Genomic DNA, 14,344 nt, shown 5'->3' on the forward strand with positions numbered 1-14,344 from the left:
TGTCATAACACGGTCATAACACGGTCATAACACGGTCATAACACTGTCATAACACGGTCATAACACGGTCATAACACTGTCATAACCCGGTCATAACACTGTCATAACACTGTCATAACACGGTCATAACACGGTCATAACACTGTCATAACCCGGTCATAACACTGTCATAACACTGTCATAACACGGTCATAACACGGTCATAACACTGTCATAACCCTGTCATAACCCTGTCATAACCCTGTCATAACACGGTCATAACATGGTCATAACATGGTCGTGACCCATATATTTACATCTGTTGTGACATACAGTATATTGCATTATTTTATGACTGGCTATGACAACTACATAAGAGTGTCAAAATCCACATTTATTCACATTCGTTTTTTTTCCCTGCCAAGAAGTTTCCTTTCGTTTGAAAGTTTGTTTCTTAAATTGTTTGTTGTTGTAATTAGTTCTTTACAGACATGTTTTTTTCACATCATATTTTAAATAACTTGTAGAAAATACACATTATGACACTTTCAAGAAGCATTATGACCATCATAATCATATAAACCAGATAGGCCTATCACGTACATGCCCTTAAATCAGTCATCTGTCAAAAAGGTGTCTGGTCCTGCTCCTGAAATCTACTCCTGCATTCCTCCCAGTCATCAGAAACAGAGCATTGGGGTAGGTGCATGCCAACATAAGGTGCACCTGTGTAATGATCATGTTGTTTAATCAGCTTCTTGATATGCCACACCTGTCAGGTGGATGGATTATCTTGGCAAAGGAGAAATGCTCACTAACAGGGATGAAAACAAATTTGTGAACAAAATTGTAGAGAAATAAGCTTTTTGTGCATATGGAACATTTCTGGGATCTTTTATTTCAGCTCATGAAACATAGGACCAATACTTTACATGTTGTGCGTATATTTTCGTTCAGTATACATTTGTTGGGATATTAAATCCTTTATTTTAAAACAGCTTTGTTGGAAAAAAAACAACTGGCAACTGTTAAAAGATTTAAATAACATAACCCATTCTGAAGTCGCCAAATAGTTAGGGGTCCAAGCAGCTTGGGGAAACCACAATATTGGTAAATAGTTAGGGGTCCAAGCAGCTTGGTGAAACCATAATATTGGTAAATAGTTAGGGGTCCAAGCAGCTTGGTGAAACCGTAATATCGGATGCTGTAATATCGGATGGCGTAATATTGGATGCCGTAATATTGGTAAATAGTTAGGGGTCCAAGCAGCTTGGTGAAACCATAATATTGGTAAATAGTTAGGGGTCCGGGCAGCTTGGTGAAACCATAATATTGGTAAATAGTTAGGGGTCCAAGCAGCTTGGTGAAACCATAATATTGGATGCCATAATATTGGTAAATAGTTAGGGGTCCAAGCAGCTTGGTGAAACCATAATATTGGTAAATAGTTAGGGGTCCGGGCAGCTTGGTGAAACCATAATATTGGTAAATAGTTAGGGGTCCAAGCAGCTTGGTGAAACCATAATATTGGTAAATAGTTAGGGGTTCGGGCAGCTTGGTGAAACCATAATATTGGTAAATAGTTAGGGGTCCAAGCAGCTTGGTGAAACCATAATATTGGTAAATAGTTAGGGGTCCAAGCAGCTTGGTGAAACTATAATATTGGTAAATAGTTAGGGGTCCAAGCAGCTTGGTGAAACCATAATATTGGATGCCATAATATTGGTAAATAGTTAGGGGTCCAAGCAGCTTGGTGAAACCATAATATTGGATGCCATAATATTGGTAAATAGTTAGGGGTCCAAGCAGCTTGGTGAAACCATACTATTGGTAAATAGTTAGGGGTCCAAGCAGCTTGGTGAAACCATAATATTGGATACCATAATATTGGTAAATAGTTAGGGGTTCGGGCAGCTTGGTGAAACCATAATATTGGATGCTGTAATATTGGTAAATAGTTAGGGGTCCAAGCAGCTTGGTGAAACCATAATATTGGTAAATAGTTAGGGGTCCGGGCAGCTTGGTGAAACCATAATATTGGTAAATAGTTAGGGGTCCAAGCAGCTTCGTGAAACCAAAAAATTGGTAAATAGTTAGGGGTTCGGGCAGCTTGGTGAAACCATAATATTGGTAAATAGTCAGGGGTCCAAGCAGCTTGGTGAAACCATAATATTGGTAAATAGTTAGGGGTTCAAGAAGCTTGGTGAAACCACAATATTGGTAAATAGTTAGGGGTCCAAGCAGCTTGGTGAAACCACAATATTGGTAAATAGTTAGGGGTCCAAGCAGCTTGGTGAAACCATAATATTGGTAAATAGTTAGGGGTCCAAGCAGCTTGGTGAAACCATAATATTGGTAAATAGTTAGGGGTCCGGACAGCTTGGTGAAACCATAATATTGGATGCCATAATATTAGTAAATAGTTAGGGGTCCAAGCAGCTTGGTGAAACCATAATATTGGTAAATAGTTAGGGGTCCAAGCAGCTTGGTGAAACCATAATATTGGTAAATAGTTAGGGGTCCAAGCAGCTTGGTGAAACCATAATATTGGTAAATAGTTAGGGGTCCAAGCAGCTTGGTGAAACCATAATATTGGTAAATAGTTAGGGGTCCAAGCAGCTTGGTGAAACCATAATATTGGTAAATAGTTAGGGGTCCAAGCAGCTTGGTGAAACCTTTATGTTTGTCTGCTATACTTCACCAGGATGCTCAATAGAGTCTATGTGTAGAGGATGGGCCATGGGGGTAGGACCAGGAGGTTCAATAGAGTCTATATGTAGAGGATGGAGGTAGGACCAGGATGTTCAATAGAGTCTATGTGTAGAGGATGCAGGTAGGACCAGGATGTTCAATAGAGTCTATGTGTAGAGGATGGGAGTAGGACCAGGATGCTCAATAGAGTCTATGTGTAGAGGATGGGGGTAGGACCAGGATGGTCAATAGAGTCTATATGTAGAGGATGAGGGTAGGACCAGGATGCTCAATAGAGTCTATATGTAGAGGATGGGGGTAGGACCAGGATGTTCAATAGAGTCTATGTGTAGAGGATGGGCCATGGGGGTAGGACCAGGATGCTCAATAGAGTCTATGTGTAGAGGATGGGGATAGGACCAGGATGCTCAATAGAGTCTATATGTAGAGGATGAGGGTAGGACCAGGATGTTCAATAGAGTCTATATGTAGAGGATGAGGTTAGGACCAGGATGCTCAATAGAGTCTATGTGTAGAGGATGGAGGTAGGACCAGGATGTTCAATAGAGTCTATGTGTAGATGATGGGGGTAGGACCAGGATGCTCAATAGAGTCTATATGTAGATGATGGGGGTAGGACCAGGATGCTCAATAGAGTCTATATGTTGAGGATGAGGGTAGGACCAGGATGTTCAATAGAGCCTATATGTAGAGGATGAGGGTAGGACCAGGATGTTCAATAGAGTCTATATGTAGAGGATGAGGGTAGGACCAGGATCCTCAATAGAGTCTATGTGTAGAGGATGAGGGTAGGACCAGGATGTTCAATAGAGTCTATATGTAGAGGATGGGGGTAGGACCAGGATGTTCAATAGAGTCTATATGTAGAGGATGAGGGTAGGACCAGGATGCTCAATAGAGTCTATGTGTAGAGGATGGAGGTAGGATCAGGATGTTCAATAGAGTCTATATGTAGAGGATGGGGGTAGGACCAGGATGCTCAATAGAGTCTATATGTAGAGGATGAGGGTAGGATCAGGATGTTCAATAGAGTCTATATGTAGAGGATGAGGGTAGGACCAGGATGCTCAATAGAGTCTATATGTAGAGGATGAGGGTAGGACCAGGATGCTCAATATAGTCTATATGTAGAGGATGAGGGTAGGACCAGGATGTTCAATAGAGAGGATGTAGAGGATGAGGGTAGGACCAGGATGCTCAATATAGTCTATATGTAGAGGATGAGGTTAGGACCAGGATGTTCAATAGAGAGGATGTAGAGGATGAGGGTAGGACCAGGATGTTCAATAGAGTCTATATGTAGATGATGGGGGTAGGACCAGGATGCTCAATAGAGTCTATATGTAAAGGATGAGGGTAGGACCAATATGCTCAATAGAGTCTATATGTAGAGGATGAGGGTAGGACCAGGATGTTCAATAGAGTCTATATGTAGAGGATGAGGGTAGGACCAGGATGTTCAATAGAGTCTATATGTAGAGGATGAGGGTAGGACCAGGATGTTCAATATAGTCTATATGTAGAGGATTGGGGTAGGACCAGGATGTTCAATAGAGTCTATATGTAGAGGATGAGGGTAGGACCAGGATGCTCAATAGAGTCTATGTGTAGAGGATGGAGGTAGGATCAGGATGTTCAATAGAGTCTATATGTAGAGGATGAGGGTAGGACCAGGATGCTCAATAGAGTCTATATGTAGAGGATGAGGGTAGGACCAGGATGCTCAATAGAGTCTATATGTAGAGGATGAGGGTAGGACCAGGATGTTCAATAGAGTCTATATGTAGAGGATGAGGGTAGGACCAGGATGTTCAATAGAGAGGATGTAGAGGATGAGGGTAGGACCAGGATGCTCAATAGAGTCTATATGTAGAGGATGAGGTTAGGACCAGGATGTTCAATAGAGAGGATGTAGAGGATGAGGGTAGGACCAGGATGTTCAATAGAGTCTATGTGTAGAGGATGAGGGTAGGACCAATATGCTCAATAGAGTCTATATGTAGAGGATGAGGGTAGGACCAGGATGTTCAATAGAGTCTATATGTAGAGGATGAGGGTAGGACCAGGATGTTCAATATAGTCTATATGTAGAGGATTGGGGTAGGACCAGGATGTTCAATAGAGTCTATATGTAGAGGATGAGGGTAGGACCAGGATGTTCAATAGAGAGGATGTAGAGGATGAGGGTAGGACCAGGATGTTCAATAGAGTCTATGTGTAGAGGATGAGGGTAGGACCAATATGCTCAATAGAGTCTATATGTAGAGGATGAGGGTAGGACCAGGATGTTCAATAGAGTTTATATGTAGAGGATGAGGGTAGGACCAGGATGTTCAATAGAGTCTATATGTAGAGGATGAGGGTAGGACCAGGATGTTCAATATAGTCTATATGTAGAGGATGGGGGTAGGACCAGGATGTTCAATAGAGTCTATATGTAGAGGATGAGGGTAGGACCAGGATGTTCAATAGAGTCTATATGTAGAGGATGGAGGTAGGATCAGGATGTTCAATAGAGTCTATATGTAGAGGATGGGGGTAGGACCCCAACAGGACCCCACCTTCACATCTTTACAGGCAGAAGGGAGAACTATAGTGTTGGGCTGACCTATGTGACACCATGTGACCCTGAAGTCGTACATTCCCTGACATTACCTTTCAGAAGTCTTCTTCTCTCATTACCTATTGATGAGACGGTAAGTAGTACACTTTAAAGACTCTCCTCTCTCTCTCCTTCCTCCATACTGTACTCTATCACTCCATTCCATCACCCCTTCCTCCATACTGTACTCTATCCCTCCATTCCATCATCCCTTCCTCCATACTGTACTCTATCCCTCCATTCCATCATCCCTTCCTCCATACTGTACTCTATCCCTCCATTCCATCATCCCTTCCTCCATACTGTACTCTATCCCTCCATTCCACCTGTTCTAACTGTCTAAACCATCCGGTTTACTATCCTTCTGTGGTATAGGAAGGAATACCTGTCTCTAGGCTCTTTTCATGACCACAATGCCACACTAAACCACACTGGGCCAGAGGAGAGATCAAGAGGACTCTGTATTCTAAGTTAACCCAGAACTCATGTCATAATTGGTCAGCTGCACGATTAAGTTCAGGACAACTTCTACATATAATACACTAAGCATTGACCTCTTTGATCTCCTTATGACCTTTTCTGTTCAAAACAGCTGAGTAGCTTTTACATCAGTTCTCCTCATCTGAATTCTGAGAACCCCTCTCTCAATTCAATTGAATAATACATGTTTTACATTTTAAAGGAACCTTTATTTAACTAGGCAAGCAAGTTAAGAACAAATTATTATTTACAATGACTGCCTACCTCGGCCAAACCCTAACCCGGACGACTCTGGGCCAATTGTGTGCCACCCTACGTGACTCCCAATCACGGCCGGTTGTGATACAGCCTGGATACAAACCACGGTGTCTGTAGTGACGTCTCAAGCACTGAGATGCATCGTCTTAGACCGCTGCTTTTGTCGGGAGCCCAAATAGGCAATACATTTCTCTCTTGAACAAACCATACAACCAGTGACCAAACTAGCTGCATTATCCAATCATTGCCATGGAAATCATGTCCTCAAGGAAAAACAATTAGGCTTTTCTGAAACAGAGAATTCTGTGAAGGTGGTTGGTTCTGGAGGTGATGTATTTATGAGCGCCATTGACTATGTGACGTTTAGAGAAGAGTTAGAGGCAAAGTCCAAAGGCGATTGTCAGGCTGGTTGGTTCTGTGAAAAGAGGGAATAGGAGGAGGTAGAGGTAGAGGAGGATGAGGAGGAGGTAGAGAGAAGAGGAGGAGGTAGAGGTAGAGGAGGATGAGGAGGAAGAGAGAGATAGAGATAGAGAGAAGAGGAGAAGGTAGAGAGAATAGGAGGTAGAGGTAGAGGAGGATGAGGAGGAAGAGATAGAGAGAAGAGAGAAGGTAGAGAGAAGAGGAGGTAGAGGTAGAGGAGGATGAGGAGGAAGAGATAGAGAGAAGAGAGAAGGTATAGAGAAGAGGAGGTAGAGGTAGAGGAGGATGGGGAGGAAGAGATAGAGAGAAGAGAGAAGGTATAGAGAAGAGGAGGTAGAGGTAGAGGAGGATGAGGAGGAAGAGGTAGAGGAGGATGAGGAGGAAGTAGAGAGAAGAGGAGGAGGTAGAGGTAGAGGAGGATGAGGAGGAAGAGATAGAGAGAAGAGGAGGAGGTAGAGAGAAGAGGAGGAGGTAGAGGATGAGGAAGAGGTAGAGAGAAAAGTTGAGGGAGGAGGTGGTGGAGGTAGAGGAGGCTGAAGAGGAGGATGAGGAGGAGGATGAAGAGGAAGATGAAGAGGAGGTAGATGAGGTGGTAGAGGAGGTAGAGGAGGAGGAGGTAGAGGAGTATGAAGATGAGGTAGAGGAGGAGGAGGTAGAGGAGGAGGTAGAGGAGGTAGAGGAGGAGGAGGTAGAGGAGGTAGAGGAGGAGGAAGTAGAGGAGGTAGAGGAGGAGGTAGAGGAGGTAGAGGAGGAGGAGGTAGAGGAGGAGGAGGTAGTAGAGGAGGAGGTAGTAGAGGAGGGGGAGGTAGAGGAGGTAGAGGAGGAGGTAGTAGAGGAGGAGGAGGTATTGGAGGAGGTAGAGGAGGAGGTAGAGGAGGAGGTAGTAGAGGAGGATGAGGAGGAGGTAGAGGAGGAGGAGGTAGGGGAGATAGAGGAGGAGGTAGTAGAGGAGGAGGAGGTAGAGGAGGATGAAGATGAGGTAGAGGAGGAGGAGGTAGAGGAGGGGGTAGAGGAGTATGAAGAGGAGGAGGAGGTAGAGGAGTATGAAGAGGAGGTAGAGGAGGATGAAGATGAGGTAGAGGAGGAGGTAGAGGCAGAGGTAGAGGAGGAGATAGAGGAGGTGGTAAAGGAGGACGAGGAAGAGGTAGAGCGAAGAGGGTGATAGAGAAAGAGGGGGACTTACCCTGCATGGTTGTGCTGGTGGGCTCAGAGAAAAGGGGAATAAGGAGGAGGTAGATGAGGTAGACCAATGATAGCCCATTGTACCGGAACAAACAAGCTGTAACAGACACACACAGATATTAGTAATTCACTCAAAAGTAGTGACATTAAAGTAAAACCAACATATTTAACAGAATTGAAATGTTGAATTTCACACAGTATTGACCAGAGACATATAAAGACATACAGATATCTGCACATGGCTAAACATGTACCATACAGATATATGAACATGTACCATACAGATATCTGCACACGGCTGAACATGTACCATACAGATATCTGAACATGTACCATACAGATATCTGCACATGTACCACGCATATATCTGCACGTGGCTGAACATGTACCATACAGATATCTGAACATGTACCATACAGATATCTGCACACGGCTGAACATGTACCATACAGATATCTGAACATGTACCATGCAGATATCTGCACATGTACCACGCATATATCTGCACGTGGCTGAACATGTACCATACAGATATCTGAACATGTACCATACATATATCTGCGCACGGCTGAACATGTACCATACATATATCTGGACATGGCTGGACATGTACCATACAGATATCTGAACATGTACCATACATATATCTGAACATGGCTGACCATGTACCATACAGACATCTGAACATGTACCATACATATATCTGAACATGTACCATACAGATATCTGCACATGGATGAACATGTACCATACATATATGCACATGTACCATACAGATATCTGCACATGGCTGAACATGTACCATACAGATATATGCACATGGATGGACATGTACCATACAGATATCTGGACATGGCTGAACATGTACCATACAGATATATGCACATGGATGAACATGTACCATACATATATATGCACATGTACCATACAGATATCTGCACATGGGTGAACATGTACCATACAGATATCTGGACATGGCTGAACATGTACCATACAGATATATGCACATGGCTGAACATGTACCATACATATATATGCACATGTACCATACAGATATCTGCACATGGGTGAACATGTACCATACAGATATCTGAACATGTACCATACAGATATCTGCACATGGCTGAACATGTTCCATACAGATATCTGCACATGGATCAACATGTTCCATACAGATATCTGCACATGGATCAACATGTACCATGCATATATCTGAACATGTACCATACAGATATCTGCACAGGCTGAACATGTACCATACAGATATCTGCACATGGATTAACATGTACCATACAGATATCTGAACATGTACCGTACAGATATCTGCACATGGATGAACATGTACCATACAGATATCTGAACATGTACCGTACAGATATCTGCACATTGCTGAACATGTACCGTACAGATATCTGCACATGGATGAACATGTACCATACAGATATCTGCACATGGATGAACATGTACCATACAGATATCTGAACATGTACCGTACAGATATCTGCACATGGCTGAACATGTACCATACAGATATCTGCACATGGATGAACATGTACCATACAGATATCTGAACATGGATAAACATGTACCATACAGATATCTGAAAATGTACCGTACAGATATCTGCACGTCTGAACATGTACCATACAGATATCTGAACATGGATAAACATGTACCATACAGATATCTGAACATGGATAAACATGTACCATACAGATATCTGAAAATGTACCGTACAGATATCTGCACATGTCTGAACATGTACCATACAGATATCTGAACATGGATAAACATGTACCATACAGATATCTGAACATGGGTGAACATGTACCATACAGATATCTGAACATGTACCGTTCAGATATCTGCACATGGAAAAACATGTACCATACAGATATCTGAACATGTACCGTACAGATATCTGCATGTCTGTGGTATTGCTGTTTAGTCTGTTAGATATCAGCCTCAGAGAGAACACACTTGACGTGGTTAATCATCCTGACAGTCTCTGTGTGTTAATGTGAACTCAGCGTAGGAACAATTAACATGCTGAGGAGGTCTACCATGTTAATAATGTGAAAGGGAGAACTATCACCTTATGGTGAGAATAGCCGACTAGCAAGATCGGTTTCAGACGCAATCGTTAGGCAAAGACGATTAGTGTGTTTAAAAGGATGAAACAGTGTCTGTTCTACCAGTAAATTCAGGCAGTAGTGTTAATCCCAGACTATTTTCTCAGGACTTCTGTAAAGAAATGCTGTCGGCGTGTCTCTCATTCAGCCGATAGAAACTTTCAACTTGTTCTCCCCATTAATCAATGAGTCGGAGTCTGAGGCCGAGCCTTCTCTGGCCTCTCCTCCACCCGTTACGGAGTCAGAAGCCGAGCCTTCTCTGGCCTCTCCTCCACCCGTTACGGAGTCAGAGGCCGAGCCTTCTCTGGTCTCTCCTCCACCCGTTACGGAGTCATAAGCCGAGGCTTCTCTGATCTCTCCTCCACCCGTTACGGAGTCAGAGGCCGAGCCTTCTCAGGTCTCTCCTCCACCCGTTACGGAGTCAGAGGCCGAGCCTTCTCAGGTCTCTCCTCCACCCGTTACGGAGTCAGAGGCCGAGCCTTCTCAGGTCTCTCCTCCACCCGTTACGGAGTCAGAGGCCGAGCCTTCTCAGGTCTCTCCTCCACCCGTTACGGAGTCAGAAGCCGAGCCTTCTCAGGTCTCTCCTCCACCCGTTACGGAGTCAGAAGCCGAGCCTTCTCAGGTCTCTCCTCCACCCGTTACGGAGTCAGAAGCCGAGCCTTCTCAGGTCTCTCCTCCACCCGTTACGGAGTCAGAAGCCGAGCCTTCTCAGGTCTCTCCTCCACCCGTTACGGAGTCAGAAGCCGAGAAGGCCTCTCCTCCTAATTCCACTCCTAAACCCTACCAGTAGGGTGAGTCAACATGTTTTCTATACTTGCAAGAACGAGCGCACACACACACACACACACACACACACACACACACACACACACACACACACAGAAATCAGAACCATGGACAGCCACATCATATTTAGCTTACGTTGGACTAAATAGTTTTTGGTATCTTTAAGTTGTCACTGTATGAGACTAAGCAGAGGTGATTTGATGATGTTGAAATGTTGAAGTTGAAATGGTGCTGGAATAGTGGAGGCAGCTCCTGTTGTTGAAATGGTGCTGGAATAGTGGAGGCAGCTCCTGTTGTTGAAATGGTGCTGGAATAGTGGAGGCAGCTCCTGTTGTTGAAATGGTGCTGGAATAGTGGAGGCAGCTCTGGTTTTCTTCGTGACTTGCAGCAACTCTCTGTGGTTCTAAATCAATAGTTGTTTAGTGGTCTGAAAATGTCTGAAACATTACCTTGCTTGACTATTCTGTAGGTCATGTAACTGTTTGTTACATGCAATATGCTTTGTGGACTCCACTGGACAGATGTTGCTCTGGTTTTGTGATGAAACAAAGGTGTGATTGAATTTATTCTGCCACTGTGTCTTCTTATTGTCTCGGCTTTAGACCTAAATATCACGGTGTCAGGCAGATGAACTAACAGGTTATAGAGAAAACAACGCAATTATCACAGTACATATTATTAACATTATGGTTTCTTCTTGGGGTGGGAGGGATTGGCTTCCCCAGTGATTTTACCCACGCACCGCTACTACCTACCCACCCCTAGTTACTGGTCCACCTGTCTACCTACCCCCTAGTTACTGGTCCACCTGTCTACCTACCCCCTAGTTACTGGTCCAATGGTTACAGTAATATGGTCTACTACAAATTATACTTGTGGTTGAGAAATACAATTAAAAAATCCATCATTTAGTTTAATGTTTCTGACACTGAATAAGCCTCTTCAAAATAGATGAACTCAAAGCAATCTCCTAATTATTTCATGGTAATAAATACGTTACAACCAAATGGTATAATATTTGGTACTTTAAATCTCACATGGTTGTTTTTCAGATGCTTGGAGAAATAAAACGGCTCCAAAAGGCGCTCAAGATCAATTCCACATGACGTCCATACGCAGTTCATGTCACAGCAATCGGGCCGTTCTAGTCTGAACATTTGGTGAAGGAATGGGAAAAGATGTGAACTTTATCACGTAACCAATCAAGACACATTTTTCCTGACCTGCCAATCAATAAACCTTTTTCTATTTCAGATATTAACTTGGAGCAGAAAAGTAATGGAATACGACTGAAAGGTTGCAGTGTGTTACGCACAACCGCACCTGTGAAGTAATACGTGCTCATATTAGGGGGTTTTCCATAAATAAATGTAACGCACAACCGCCCCTGTGAAGTAATACGTGCTCATATTAGGGGGTTTTCCATAAATAAATGTAACGCACAACCGCCCATGTGAAGTAATACGTGCTCATATTAGGGGGTTTTCCATAAATAAATGTAACGCACAACCGCATCCTGTGAAGTAATACGTGCTCATATTAGGGGGTTTTCCATAAATAAATGTAACGCACAACCGCCCCTGTGAAGTAATACGTGCTCATATTAGGGGGGTTTCCATAAATAAATGTAACGCACAACCGCCCATGTGAAGTAATACGTGCTCATATTAGTTTTTTTTCCATAAATAAATGTAACGCACAACCGCCCATGTGAAGTAATACGTGCTCATATTAGGGGGGTTTCCATAAATAAATGTAACGCACAACCGCCCATGTGAAGTAATACGTGCTCATATTAGGGGGTTTTCCATAAATAAATGTAACGCACAACCGCACCTGTGAAGTAATACGTGCTCATATTAGGGGGTTTTCCATAAATAAATGTAACGCACAACCGCATCCTGTGAAGTAATACGTGCTCATATTAGGGGGTTTTCCATAAATAAATGTAACGCACAACCGCCCATGTGAAGTAATACGTGCTCATATTAGGGGGTTTTCCATAAATAAATGTAACGCACAACCGCATCCTGTGAAGTAATACGTGCTCATATTAGGGGGTTTTCCATAAATAAATGTAACGCACAACCGCCCATGTGAAGTAATACGTGCTCATATTAGGGGGGTTTCCATAAATAAATGTAACGCACAACCGCATCCTGTGAAGTAATACGTGCTCATATTAGGGGGTTTTCCATAAATAAATGTAACGCACAACCGCATCCTGTGAAGTAATACGTGCTCATATTAGGGGGTTTTCCATAAATAAATGTAACGCACAACCGCCCCTGTGAAGTAATACGTGCTCATATTAGGGGGGTTTCCATAAATAAATGTAACGCACAACCGCCCATGTGAAGTAATACGTGCTCATATTAGGGGGTTTCCATAAATAAATGTAACGCACAACCGCCCATGTGAAGTAATACGTGCTCATATTAGGTTTTTTTCCATAAATAAATGTAACGCACAACCGCCCATGTGAAGTAATACGTGCTCATATTAGGGGGGTTTCCATAAATAAATGTAACGCACAACCGCCCATGTGAAGTAATACGTGCTCATATTAGGAGGTTTTCCATAAATAAATGTAACGCACAACCGCCCATGTGAAGTAATACGTGCTCATATTAGGGGGTTTTCCATAAATAAATGTAACGCACAACCGCCCATGTGAAGTAATACGTGCTCATATTAGGTTTTTTTCCATAAATAAATGTAACGCACAACCGCCCATGTGAAGTAATACGTGCTCATATTAGGGGGGTTTCCATAAATAAATGTAACGCACAACCGCATCCTGTGAGGTAATACGTGCTCATATTAGGGGGTTTTCCATAAATAAATGTAACGCACAACCGCCCATGTGAAGTAATACGTGCTCATATTAGGAGGTTTTCCATAGATAAATGGATTTCAGTGGTTAGTACAAAATCAAAGACGACTGAATTCTTCTGTCATTACTTATCCAACAAGAACCACAAACCTGTAACACAGTACCCAGACATTGATTCGCCTACTGTAACGTTTTAAATATATATATATATATATATATATATATATAAATTCCTTCATAAAAGTATGACTGTTATTATTAGGGCAATAAACATATTTAAACTAATATTTTGTTGCAGGCTGTCATCTGCAATGCCTGTGAGGTTTTTTTTAAAGACTGTTTTCATGACTATTTGGATGGCGCATTAGATGCGGTACCTTTTTATGCATTAAACGTACCTGTTGCTAAACATATCGGAAGAAGCAATCTGAAGATCAGCCCGCAGACCACCTCGGACGCCATCGCGTTGGCCAGTCGGTATTACCACCAGGTACAAGGGGAGAGGATGGTCTCACGCACGTTGGTTGTCTGGCATCCCTTCTAGTAAAGTCCTCAGACTCCAAATGGTCAACAATTTATTTGGTCATATGTAAACAACATTTTACGCCAAAATGTAACATTTTTAAAGGAAAGAATGCAGTACCATATAGACCACAGCCGTCACGGAACACGGTAACGTTATTATTCAACTAAATCCCTTTTCAGTTGGTCAAACCCAGGCTTTGACGCATTGGTGAAATGTGACTTTCCGACTTCTGTTTTGACTCTGGTTCCTCGATCGAACTCCGCAGCACCACCGAGTGATTGACAGGTGTTTCAGCCACTCCGCGGGCTTCTCTGTGTAAGTGGTTTATCCCCCTTGGTAATAAGGGAGAGGGATGGGACACTTCCCCCCCAGTAATGACTGTAAACAGCGCCAAGCCTTGGTAGGCTATACTTATCGATTTAAAAAAAAAC

General features: G+C 42.9%; 1 protein-coding gene across 1 annotated transcript in view; it reads right to left on the reverse strand.

Annotated features, from left to right (window-relative positions):
• LOC110508253 (piezo-type mechanosensitive ion channel component 2) overlaps positions 1-13,849 on the reverse strand; it is a 210,139-nt gene extending 196,290 nt beyond the window's left edge. Inside the window, exons 1-2 of the mRNA XM_090225642.1 lie at positions 13,786-13,849; positions 7,635-7,730 (exon numbers count right to left, since the gene is read on the reverse strand). Of these exons, the coding sequence (XP_090081768.1) occupies positions 7,635-7,730; positions 13,786-13,849 (160 nt within the window). The remainder of the gene's footprint in view (positions 1-7,634; positions 7,731-13,785) is intronic.
• Positions 13,850-14,344: the final 495 nt, after the last annotated feature.

This window comes from Oncorhynchus mykiss, chromosome 28 (genome assembly GCF_057628025.1).
Source record: "Oncorhynchus mykiss isolate SJ-2025 chromosome 28, ASM5762802v1, whole genome shotgun sequence".
NCBI lineage: Eukaryota > Metazoa > Chordata > Actinopteri > Salmoniformes > Salmonidae > Oncorhynchus > Oncorhynchus mykiss.